We start from the raw sequence: 11991 nt of genomic DNA, 5'->3' as shown, positions 1-11991 counted from the left end.
CATGGTGTTTCATCACAGCAATTGAAATCCTAAGACAGGCACTGTGACCAAGTAACATGTTTGTGGCTACTGTCCCTGGAATGAGGAACCAGGACACAGGTGCAGGGCTGAAACTTGGCTAGGCCCTAGGTTCTTTCTGAAGATAGGCACTGATCTGGAAACCATGGGGAACACAATCAACTAGCTGTTCCAAAGTGGAGGAGGAGGGCCTGGGCTAGGAGCCAGAGTTGGCCCAGAGCCCAGGCAAACAGAATCTGACTCATGAAAGCATGTAGGCAGGTCCAACAGAACAAGGGGTCACCCACTGAAGCCTGGGAGTAGGAATCTGGGCCCTGGTCTGGCATGGTCAGATGTGCCAGAAGCTCCTGGCCCATATTGCACTTGGGCACAGCAGCCCCATGTCATGCTGATGGCCCTTAATCCAAAGTTTGAGACCTTGGATTTGCACTACTCCTACACAAAGAGGGGACTGGAACAAAGTCAAGAAGGAGGAGGAGGAGGGGGGGGAGGAGGAGGGGGAGGAAGAGGAGGAGGAGGAGGAGGAGGAGGAGGGGGAGGAAGAGGAGGAGGAAGAGGAGGAGGAGGAAGAGGAGGAGGAGGGGGGGAAGAGGAGGAGGAGGAGGAAGAGGAGGAGGAGGAGGGAGAGGAGGAGGAGGAAGAGGAGGAGGGGGGGGGAAGAGGAGGAGGAGGAGGAAGAGGAGGAGGAGGAAGAGGAGGAGGAGGAAAAAAGGGGCTGGGGATTTAGCTCAGTGGTAGAGCGCTTACCTAGGAAGCACAAGGCCCTGGGTTCGGTTCCCAGCTCCGAAAAAAAGAACCAAAAAAAAAAAAAAAAAAAGAAGAAGAAGAAGAAGAACAAGAACAAGAACAAGAAGAACAAGAACAAGAAGAACAAAAAGAAGAACAAGAACAAGAATAACTGAAAATAAGAAAATGGGGCTGGAGAGATGGCTCAGAGGTTGGGAGAACTGACTGCTCTTCCAGAGGTCCTGAGTTCAATTCCCAGTAACCACATGGTGGCTCACAACCATCTGTAATGGGATCCGATGCCCTCTTCTGGTGTGTCTGAAGACAGCGACAGTGTACTCATATATATTAAATAAATAAAATCTTTTTTAAAAAAAGAAAGAAAATAAGAAAATGACCCTCAGACTTACTTCTGTCCAGGCCTATCTAATGGAGGCATTGTTTCTGCTGAGGTGCCCTCTTCCCAGATGACTCTAGCTTGGGTCAAGTTGACAAGTATCCCTTCACCCTCTCAGAGGCCCCGAGGACAAGGCTGGAGTACCTCCCAAGACAATTCTGCACAATAGAGATCTCTGCTTACTCATACCTCGCCTATATGATAAATAAAAATGTCCCAGAGCTTGTGGGAAAGATGCCAAGATGAAATTGCACTTCAGATATTGCAGGTTGGAAGGGGGTGGGGGAGCCCCACTGGAGGAAGAACTTCATTAGGAGAGACGTAGGTAGCATGCCAGAGTTCCTTAAGAGAGAGACCCAGACAAGTCAGTTCCCAGAGTATTAGGAGACTTACACCTTTCTATTGTAAGCCTCATGATGAGCCTTTGATGGGAGAGGGAGTCTTCAATCTCAGTATCAGAGAGGAGCTTCTTGCTTTTACGGGCTTCCCAGATGGGGTAGGTTCTACCTCAGATGGTCTGGGTCACATGGAAGGAAGAGAGGTACTAGATAAAAGTCAGATTTCTTTTACATCAGCCTATCAGAGAACTGTAGTTGCAAGGGGGAGGGAAAACACTCAGCTCTGTGGAAAAAGATCTGTAAAACGGTTAGGGTTTTGTTTTTTTGTTTTGGTTGGTTTGAGGATTTGGGGGAAGGGGTGTCAACTTGACATACACTAAAGTCATCTGGATAGAGGGCACCTCAACTGAGAAAATGCTTCAGTCAGATTGGCCTGTATGAAAGTAAGTCTGTGGGTCATTTTCTTGATGATCGATGTGGGAGAGCACAGCCCACCATGGGCGGTTGCACACCTAGGCAAGTGGTCCAGGTACTGTAAGAAATCAAACCGAGCAAGCCGTGAGGGCAAACCTGTAAGCCGTGTTCTTCCATGGCCTGTGCTGTTCAAGTCTTGCCTCCAGATTCCTGTTTTTGAGTTCCTGCCCTGACTTCCCTGGATGGTGGACTACAAGGCAGAGGAAATCAACCCTTTTCTCCCCAAACTTCTTTTGATCATGGTATCTCTCACAGCAACGAAAAGCAAACTAAGACTGGCTGCCAAGGTCACAGCTTGTGTCATTAGTCAATTCTCTTGAAGCAAGCGCTCAGAGGGTGTGACCGGATTTCTGGAGGAGAGAGTTAACCTGAAGGAGCTGAGATCTAAAACCCACCTGCACAGCTGTCCTTCCACCATACCATAGCTGCCTTTCCATTCTTCAGACACTAGTAAGGGGAGTGGGGGGGGGGGTGTCATACCACTGACCTGCCCTGAGGCCCTGAGCCGGGAGGGAACAGTTGCAAAATCTGAGAGAACCTATAAGGGGCCGCTATTACTGACAGCCAGGGACAGGAAAGGAAGCTTGTATGGTTGCTCTGAGCTCAGGTGAGGTTACCTGGTGGCCTGCAAGGGGATTCAGCCGTACCTCAGCTTGTGATCATGGTGGCCTGCCTGCCTAGCTCTCCTTGGAGACAGCCTGCACTAGCCCTCATACAGGATCCGACCCAACATATCGCTCCCTGGTATTTATTATTCAGAATGGACAGGGACATAGCAACGGCCTTGAGGACCCTCAGATGCTAGCCTCTCTCCTCCTCTGAGGAGCTATAAGCCATGATAGTTCATCGATTGCTCAGTCCTGTCCTGTCCCTATCCCCTACAACCTTGAACCATCTGATTCCTAAACCCAGGCAAGCTCCCCATAGCTTGGGAACCAATGCCCACTCCACGGTCCGTATGTTCACTGACTTCCTGAGGAGAGGAGAACAAGCATCTGTTCAATCCAGATAGGTCAGTGATGCAGACCAAAGAAATGATTCTACCTGAGTCTAGCTTGGTGGGAAATGGGTTTTCTGGGGTTATGTACAGGAGCATAGATAACACAACATTCCCAGTCTTACTGAAAGACCCATCAGTCTTAGGGTTTCTATTGTTGCAATGAAACACCCTGACCAAAAACAAGTTGGGGAGAGGGGGAGGGTTTATTTGGCTTACACTTCCATATCTCTGTTCATCACCAAAGGAAGTTGGGACAAGGACGCAGGAGAAGCAAGAGCTGAAGCAGAAGCCATGGAGGGACGCTGCTTACTTGCTTGCTCCTCATGGTTTGCTTGGCCTGCTTTCTTATACAACCCAGGACCACCAGCCCAGGGATGGCACCACTCACCATGGTCTGGGCCTTCCCATTAATTGAGATAATGCCTTACACTTGCATCTCATGGAGGCATCTACTCAACTGAAGCTCCTTCCTCTCTGGTGACTCTAGCATCTGTTGGGCTGACACAAAACCAGCCAGTACAACTGACCCCTTGTCAACTTGACATACAAACATATCACTATTAAGCCACAATCCTTCCTTTCTTATTCATCTCTAAGATCTCACCTGAAAAAAAAAGAGCTTTAAAAGTCCCACAGTCTTGACAAATTCACATTAAGTTTTCAGTCCCTTTAAAATAATAAGCAATTTCTTTTAAAATTCCAAAGTCTTTTAAAATTCCAAATCTTTCAATTGTGGGCCCCAGTAAAAATTGAAAACAAATCAAATGCTTTCTTACTTCGAGGGGGATAAATCAGGGCACAGTCATAAATCAATGCAAATTCACACGCCAACCACCCAAAGGTCTGGGATCCACTCACAGTCTTCTGGACTCCTAAGAATGTCACTGAGGTTGGGCTTATTTCCCTCCTCTGATATGCAAATGTGTTACCAATGAGTCCAAAGTGGATGCTCCCCCATGCTCGCTTGGTCCAATCAGCATAATGTCATCAATATAGCGAACCAATGGGGTATTTTTGTGGAAGAGACAGATGATCAATATACCTTCTAAGTTATGACACAAGGCAGGAGAGTTCATTTATCCTTAAGGCAAAACCGTAAAGGCCAAAGGCAAATACCAGTGGCCTTGCCAACTGAAAGCAAATTGCTTCTGGAGGTCCTTATGGACAGGTACCAAGAAAAAGGCATTTGCTAGGTCAATAGCTGCGTACCAGGTAACGGGAGAGGTAGTAACTTGCTCAGGTAAGGACACTACATCTGGTATAGCCGCTGCGGTCGAAGTTACTAGCTGATTTAGTTAACTGTCATTCTCCACGATCCACCTGTCTTCTGCACTGAGTCCTTGATGGTGGCGCTGTTTCCTGCAGTTCCTCCAAGGCATGCGCTATTGTTTCTGATTCACTCCTTCCATCTAGTCTTTCTAGACAGCGTAGCCCTCATTCCACAGGTCAGATCTGTCACAGCAACACCCCACATTCCCGGTGCCAACTTGTCTTAGGGTTTCTATGGCTGCAACAAAACACCAAGTTGGGGAGGAAAGGGTTTATTCAGCTTACACTTCCATTTTCCTGTTCATTTTTTTTTTTTTGAATACAAATGCTTTATTTAACAGTTGCAGGTCATTCCATGGGCTAAGGAGTGGATATCCAGAACCCAGCAGCAAGGTCAGCACAACCTCCGAGCTTCTCTTTCTGACTCCAACAGGGTGAGCACATCACTCTCTAGAACAGGGCCTTTGACGTTTCGGATGATAGAGCGGCTGGTGTCATCCATAAATTCCACTCGCACCTGCGTGCACTGTCCCTGCGATCCGGTCCCGCCCAGCGCTTTAGTTACCCTAGCCAGCTTGATGGGCTGCACGCGACTCGTGTCCATGATGGCGGAGATCTAGCGGAGAGTTGCTGTTCATTCTTGAAGGACAGGAACTCAAACAGAGCAGGATCCCGAAGGCAGGAGCTGATACAGAAGCCATGGACTGTTGCTTACTGGCTTGCTTCCCCTGTCTTGCTCAGCATGCTCTCTTACAGAATCCAGGACCACCAGCCCAGGGATGGCACCGTCCACCACAGTCTGGGTCCTCCTCCCTTGATCACTAAATGAAAAAATGCCCTACAGTTGGATCTCAGGTAGGCATTTCCTCAACTGAGGCTCCTTCTTTTCCTCTCTGATGGTTGTAGCCTGTGTCAAATTGACCCCAAACCAGCCAGTACGCCATTCCAGCATGGATGACCACACACAAAAGCTGCGTCATGGGGCTGGGGATTTAGCTCAGTGGTAGAGCGCTTACCTAGGAAGCGCAAGGCCCTGGGTTCGGTCCCCAGCTCCGAAAAAAAGAACCAAAAAAAAAAAAAAAAAAAAAGCTGCGTCATGCAGGGGCTCTCTGTACCTCTGCAGACTGACCCTCTGGCTGAAACAGTTTGCTATCATTTTAGCCTGGGGGTGGGGTTAACTTTTTATTTGGTAAGTTTCATGTATTTCCTGAGCCCTACAGGTCTCCTTCAAACTTGCAGCATGGAGTGATTCTTTTGATTCGGAGGAAAGACTTAGATAATAATGGCCCCAAAGCCAGTCCTCGCCTGGCTTCAACTCCTGCCCAGTGCCAATTCCACCATCCTGTCTTTTTTTCTTTTTCTTTTTTTGTGAAAGTGTAGAGCATCAGTATACTTAGCATGCTGTCACATGTTCAGATGACTATGGTAATGATCAATATTGACCATAATGAAAGTCAAGTCCTAGAAATAACATAAGATTTTTTTTTAATTTGGCCTTAGATCAGTAGTTATGGCAAAGTAAGCAGCCAGATGGAAGCCAAGGAGAGAAATTAGGAGATCTTACTGTTCTCTCTCTCTCTCTCTCTCTCTCTCTCTCTCTCTCTCTCTTGCTTATATTCTTTTTTTACTGCATTTTTTATTTACATTTTAAATGTTATCCCATTTCCTGGTTTCCCCTCCAGAAACCCGCTATTCCACCCCACCCCTATGAGGGTGCTCCCTCACCCACCAATTTCCTCCCACCTCCCCACCCTGACATTCCCCTGTAAGGGCATGGAGCCTTTACAGGACCAAGGACCTCTCCTCCTATTGATGTGCGACAAGACCATCCTCTGCTACATATGCAGATAGAACCATAGGTCCATTCCTGTGTGCTCTTGGGATGGTGGTTTCATCCCTAGGAGCTCTAGGTGGTCTGGTTGGTTGATTTCGTGTTCTTCTTATGGGGTTGCAAGCCCCTTTGGCTCCTTCAGTCCTTCCCCTAACTCTCCACTGGGGACCCTGTTCTAAGTTCAGTGTTTGGCTATTGCTCTGGGGCTGTAGTTCCTGGAAATGAGGGGGTTGCAGGAGACCAGCTGTGCATCCCTTCAGCATCACAAAGCCTTTCCCCTGCTTAGGGCGCCAGCAGAATTTGAGATCACTTTGGAGAGTCTTTTCTACATTCTTCTTGTTGGGCAGCCTGGGATCCCATGGACCTAAGGGTGGTCTCAGAGAGGAAGAGAAGGTATCTAAGAGGGTGGTCACACACCACACATCCTGGCCTGAAGGCACAGAAAAAGCACCAGAGCCTCAAGCTCACTGAAATGGGCAGGTTGTTAGGGTCCCTGTTTTTTGTTTTTGTTTTTGTTTTTCCTTCAGAGCTGGGGACCGAACCCAGGGCCTTGTGCTTGCTAGGCAAGTGCTCTACCACTGAGCTAAATCCCCAACCCCATTAGGGTCCCTGTTATGTCAAAGAGATACCTGCCGTCATACTCAAAAATTGTATCCAATGCCAGCTGTGAGCCCCCCCGTGAAGAACTTTCTAGTTTCTAGGACAAGCTGATTTCTAAGGGCCCTTCCTTTAGCACCTATGTGTCTTTCTATAGTTCTCAAGTCCTAGGAATACTGTTGAAGTTTGATCTCTTGATCTGTATTGGAAGGATAAATATTGGCCCCCATGGCCTGGTTGCTCCTAGGAACAAGAGATTCCAAATGTACAATTTGACCTTGTTCCTTAAAACCATTTTAAGTTTAAGGGCTGGTGAGACAGCTCAGCTATTAACAGCAACTAACTGCTCTTCCAGAGGTCCTGAGTTCAGTTCCCAGCAACCACATGGTGGCTCACAACCATCTGTAATGGGATCTGATGCCCTCTTCTGGTGTGTCTGAAGACAGCTACAGTGTACTTGTATAAAGTAAATAAATAAACAAGCAAGCCATAATGTTTTACAAAGTCATAATTTTATTCCATACAGATTAGAGGGCAATGTAATAAAACAATAACTCTTTATTCCTTAAAATATTCAGAATCTATATTATAATAAAAAACAGATGTTCACCAACTTTTGGTTGATTTCTTCGTGTGTGTTACTGTTTGCTTTTTTTTTTTTTTTAAGCACCTTTTATATATTATTGACTTGGGTCTCCTATTGGTTGTGCATACTGTACCTCAAGAGAAGCATGCTAAGGATAGGTGGTGTCCCTTTTGAGCAAAGCTCCTCCCAGAGCCAGAAAAGGAGCCAGAAAAAAAAAAAGGGGGGGGTTGGGGATTTAGCTCAGTGGTAGAGCGCTTGCCTAGGAAGCGCAAGGCCCTGGGTTCGGTCCCCAGCTCCGAAAAAAAAAAAAAAAAAAAAAAAAGGTTGGGACAAGAAGAAACAAAAACAAAACAAAACAAAGAGGCAAAATACAAAATGAGTCTTTATAGCAATAAAAATACTCAGGGAAAAAAAACCACTCAGGGAATCCTGGCAATTCGAAGCATCATGCTGGCATGGGCCTCCGGAGGGGGTACTGGTAATGTTTTCTTGGCTGCCTGTCCCAGGACGCTCATGATGGGGTTGTGCGCCTCCTGACATAGCTCAGCACCCAAGAACGCCTCCACCCTCTCTCGCCACGCTGTCAGTTGAGGCCGCCCCTCAAACAGATTACAGCCAAGAGCCACCGGCTGAAGGAACAAAGATGTGAAGTTTGAGAGATACTGAGGGTCCCGTTGTAGGCAATTCCGTACAAGCATCATAGACACAGCCCCTTGGGAGGTCCGGGGCACTGTGATCAGATCCAAGACCTGACAGCAGCCAGAAGCTGCCCCCGGCCCTGCCCCACACCTAGATAGAAAACAAGTCACACAAAGTTCTCCTCTGGATTTCTGGTTTTTTCCAGATCACAGTGCTCACGACTTCCTAAGTGGCAAGAAATAGTCCCCGCCCTTAGCTACTACTACTCCACCCGTTGGTCTCATACCTGTATCAACTCCTCTAGAGACATGAGATCCGCTAGCGTCACCTGCTGGCCAGCAATGAAGGCCCTGTCCCTGAGGAACTTGTCCTCCAGACGTTGCAGAGCCAAGACCATACTATTTCTGTTCCGTTCCACCTTTTCCTCGGGAACCTGGACCCCAATGAGTGGCCCCAACACCTGGCAGGACAACAGACGTGCTCGGTGTATAAGCCTGACTCTAACCAGGTGCCCGAGGTCCCGCCCCTCCCCAGAGGCCCCAGGATACCTTGGTCCACAGGAGTACTCCAAAGGTGCCACGGATGTTGTCGGCATGCCAACCCAGGTATTCGTGGACTTGGGCACGGGCCTGTAGGTCGGCCGGGTACCAGTGGTCTGCCACCTGGTACTTGGAACTCAGGTAAATCAAGATGGCAGTGCTGGGGACCATAGGAAGAAGGGCGATAAAGACCATGGGAAGAAGGGATCTGAGGACCTTGGCTCTTCCCCCTTCCTCAGCGGGTCCTGGAGAAGTCCCATATTTGAAGGACTGTCTCTGGTCTCACCACCTATCATTCCTATCTCTCGATGACTCTTGCCTGTCCCCAGAGCCTTTCTTCTCTGCAGTGCTGTGCATGGAACCCAGGTCAAAACACACACACACACACACACACACACACACACACACACACACACTGGGCAAGAGCTCTGCCCATCTAGGTCTCCCCTTCTTTTGATGTTGTGGACACTGATTCCTGGCCAGACCTTCTCTCTGCTTGTCTCTTTTTGGTTTTTTGTTCTTGTTGTTGCTTGTGGGTTTTCTGTGTTTGGTTTTGGTTTGGTTTGGTTTTGAGCTCTCTGCTTTTTTTTTTTTTTTTTAAGATTCTTTTATTTATGTATTTTTTTTTCTTTTTCTTTTTTTCGGAGCTGGGAACCAAACCCAGGGCCTTGTGCTTGCTAGGCAAGCGCTCTACCACTGAGCTAAATCCCCAACCCCTATCTATCTATTTATTTATTTATTTTTTTTTTATTCTCTTTTTCGGAGCTGGGGACCGAACCCAGGGCCTTGCGCTTGCTAGGCAAGAGCTCTACCACTCTACCACTGAGCTAAATCCCCAACCCCAAAACAGACCTTCACCTTTTTTTTTTCTTTTTCTTTTTTTTTTTTTTTGAGCTGGGGACCGAACCCAGGGCCTTGCGCTTCCTAGGCAAGCGCTCTACCGCTGAGCTAAATCCCCAACCTAAATCCCCAACCCCTATTTATTTATTTTTATACTACAGATTTTACCCCCCCCCCCACGAGGGTTCCACCGAGCTCTCTGCCTTTTAAGACTTCATCTGTATCACACCCTTGCAGCCACCATCAGGCTACCCTTCTTTGCACGTGAAGAAACTCAAGCTCACAATAGTTATGTGACTTGTGCACAGCTTTAGAAAAAGCCTACTGGCGCCTTGAAACCTGTCTTAGATGGGCACACATCTATGGAGTGCCAAAGGGCATGTTCCAATGTCCCGTTTCTGCCAACAAGTTCACCAGCCATCTCTTCTACAGCCGCCTGACAGACCTCTGGTCCAGTCTCTGTCTAGTCACCAGACTCTAATGGGAGAGCCGGACAGTCTCTGAGCCCTGACCCTTTCACTGGTCTCCGGGGCCAAGCTTTAGCAGATTAAATAGGACACCTGGGAAGGTAGAAGATGCTCTTTCTAGTCCTTTGTTGAATCTACGTTTCTTTCCCTAGCCCTCGACAATCGTCTCCTTGTCGCCTTCCAATACTCTTCAATCAGAGTAGAGAGGCCTGGAGATGGGATAGAGGTGGCTACAGCTGAAACAGGACAGGGGCAAGGGACGAGCTGGATCAGGTCCCTAGTCTTCTGGCTTTCCCAAACGGTCTGCTCTAGCCACGCCTCCTCGTGGCCTAGGGTGGGAGTCAGTCAGGGCCCCGCCCCCAACCTCATCCCCGCCCATCAACCCCATCCCCACCCGACCGAAGCGGGGCGTCCAAAGGAAGCTGAGGGGAGGTAGTGAGGGCTCTGGGTTTATTTACAGCTGCACCTTTCGGTCAACACGAAGCTTCCGTCTTTGAGGACAGGCACTTTCTTTAAGCAGTTCACCTGGGAGAATTGCTCGCTCAAGTGCTGCCCTGGGAAAGAAGAAGCCAGAAAATGTATGCAAGGGCTCAGGCAGCATTCCTAGAGTCAACTCTCGCTTTCCAGCACACACTGCGTGCCTTCAAAGCAGGAACGGTGGGGATCCTTCACTTTTTTCTCCCCCACATCTCAGGACTGAAAGTCTCTCTTGTTAGAGTACAAGTTAAGTTTAAAGAGGGCTCTGAACGCAGAGCATTCCTATGGGGGGAGGGGGTGTCAGATGATAGGGGGATTGTACCCAGGCAGAATGTGAAGAACTAACATGGTCTAGGGGTAAATGGGCCAACCTTTGAGTAAATCCACGGTACGCAACTGAAAGGGGATGCCATTCTTCTTGGCGAAGATGTAGACCGCGCGGCTGGGCTGCGACAGCAGGTCCAGGTAGAGCTCCAAACCCATGGTGGTAGGTAGTGACACAAGGTGGTGTAGACGGATTGCGTTCGACAACTGTAGGAAGTGTCCGCGATTCCACAATAGGGGTCCAGCCCAGCCTCAGTTGGCCAAGTCTGACGCGTTCCCCCTTCTGGACAGCTGACACCCGGTGATCTTGGAGAGGGGGCCGCTTTTGAGGACTTTGTATCAAAAAGCAGGGCTGAGGTGCGCGCGCACTCAGACGGACAGACGTGATTTGTCCGGGGAGCAGTCGAGCCAGGAATCCAGTCCAGGACCTTAGTCTCACCCGGACCCGGAAATGACCTAATTCTGCTTTCCTGGACCGAACCCAAAGAGCTCGTTTGCAGGAAACTGGACCGCTCAGCTCCCAGCTCTCACAATTACTGCTTGAGGGGATCTTGGAGGCTGATCGCTGGGGTATCCTCCTTGAATGGGTGAAGCTTTTCGCAGGCTGCTAGGAACTTTGCCTTAAGGAAGAACTGTTGGTGGCCTAGCTGTCCCTTGCGGAACGGAACGGGTCGCCTAAAGCACTGCATCTCCCCTGGGACCTGGGAGGCTGGGCCGTAGTAACTTGAGGGAGTAGTAACAGGACCTCCTTCCTCTTCCCCTCCTCTCCTCTTCCCTCCCCTCCCACCGCCCCGAGACACACACACACACACACACACACACACACACACACACACACACACACACACTCCTTGATATCCCTGACTCCATTTCCCAGATGCTTAGAACTACAGGCATTTGCTACAGCACCAGGCTTACTATAGTTCTGAGTTGCAACTCCCTGATAGCTAGGCGCTGTAGTAGCCTGCAAGCTCAAACCGAGCTCTCTCTAGTGGCGCCTCCCCTTTCCCCTCCCACCGCCATTCCGGTCCGAAGCCGAATTCCCCCTTTGCCTAAATAAGTTGGTGTTGTTTTTTGAGGAAAAGGATTCTGGAAAAAACACAAAGCGGTTTCCAGAGGAGCTTCTTCTGAAGCCCTGCACGGCACACGGCCCTGCTCACGCAAATTCGGTGGGGACTGCAGGTGGTCCAAGATGTCTGTACCCACGCAAGGAGATGTGATTGGATCTTAGAAATCTCCTGGTTTTGTTTATTTCACGTTTCGACGAGCATACTTCCCCTAGGCCAGACATTTCCTCTCACTTACGGGGTCAGATATGGCTCATGGATAGATGGATCCCTGAGTTTACCCGTCTTTCACTCAGCAGACTCAGGTACCTGCTTCGCTACTATCCGGGAGAATCCCTTCCCACCCTGACTGGCAAGGAACTGGTTTGGCTGCCTCACTCCCCTCTTCGATCTCTTCCTCTC

The 11991-nt window shown here is 49.0% G+C and overlaps 2 protein-coding genes across 2 annotated transcripts; both read right to left on the bottom strand.

The window, feature by feature from the left end:
- Positions 1-4534: 4534 nt before the first annotated feature.
- On the bottom strand, positions 4535-4874 carry Rps28-ps4 (ribosomal protein S28, pseudogene 4). Its single transcript, XM_039099259.2, has one exon. It carries the CDS (start codon positions 4824-4826, stop codon positions 4617-4619), a length of 210 nt encoding a protein of 69 aa, XP_038955187.1. The 5' UTR covers positions 4827-4874; the 3' UTR covers positions 4535-4616.
- A 2269-nt stretch (positions 4875-7143) lies between these two features.
- Gstt2 (glutathione S-transferase theta 2) lies at positions 7144-10815 on the bottom strand. The gene is made up of 5 exons (NM_012796.2): positions 10570-10815; positions 10188-10275; positions 8424-8574; positions 8162-8335; positions 7144-7865 (listed from the first exon to the last, which is right to left on the bottom strand). The coding sequence occupies exons 1-5, from the start codon at positions 10679-10681 to the stop codon at positions 7656-7658; spliced, it is 735 nt and encodes a 244-aa protein (NP_036928.1). The 5' UTR covers positions 10682-10815; the 3' UTR covers positions 7144-7655.
- Between the last annotated feature and the right edge of the window lie 1176 nt (positions 10816-11991).

Source organism: Rattus norvegicus, chromosome 20 (genome assembly GCF_036323735.1).
Source record: "Rattus norvegicus strain BN/NHsdMcwi chromosome 20, GRCr8, whole genome shotgun sequence".
Lineage (NCBI taxonomy): Eukaryota > Metazoa > Chordata > Mammalia > Rodentia > Muridae > Rattus > Rattus norvegicus.
This window is presented reverse-complemented; position numbering and strand designations above follow the sequence as displayed.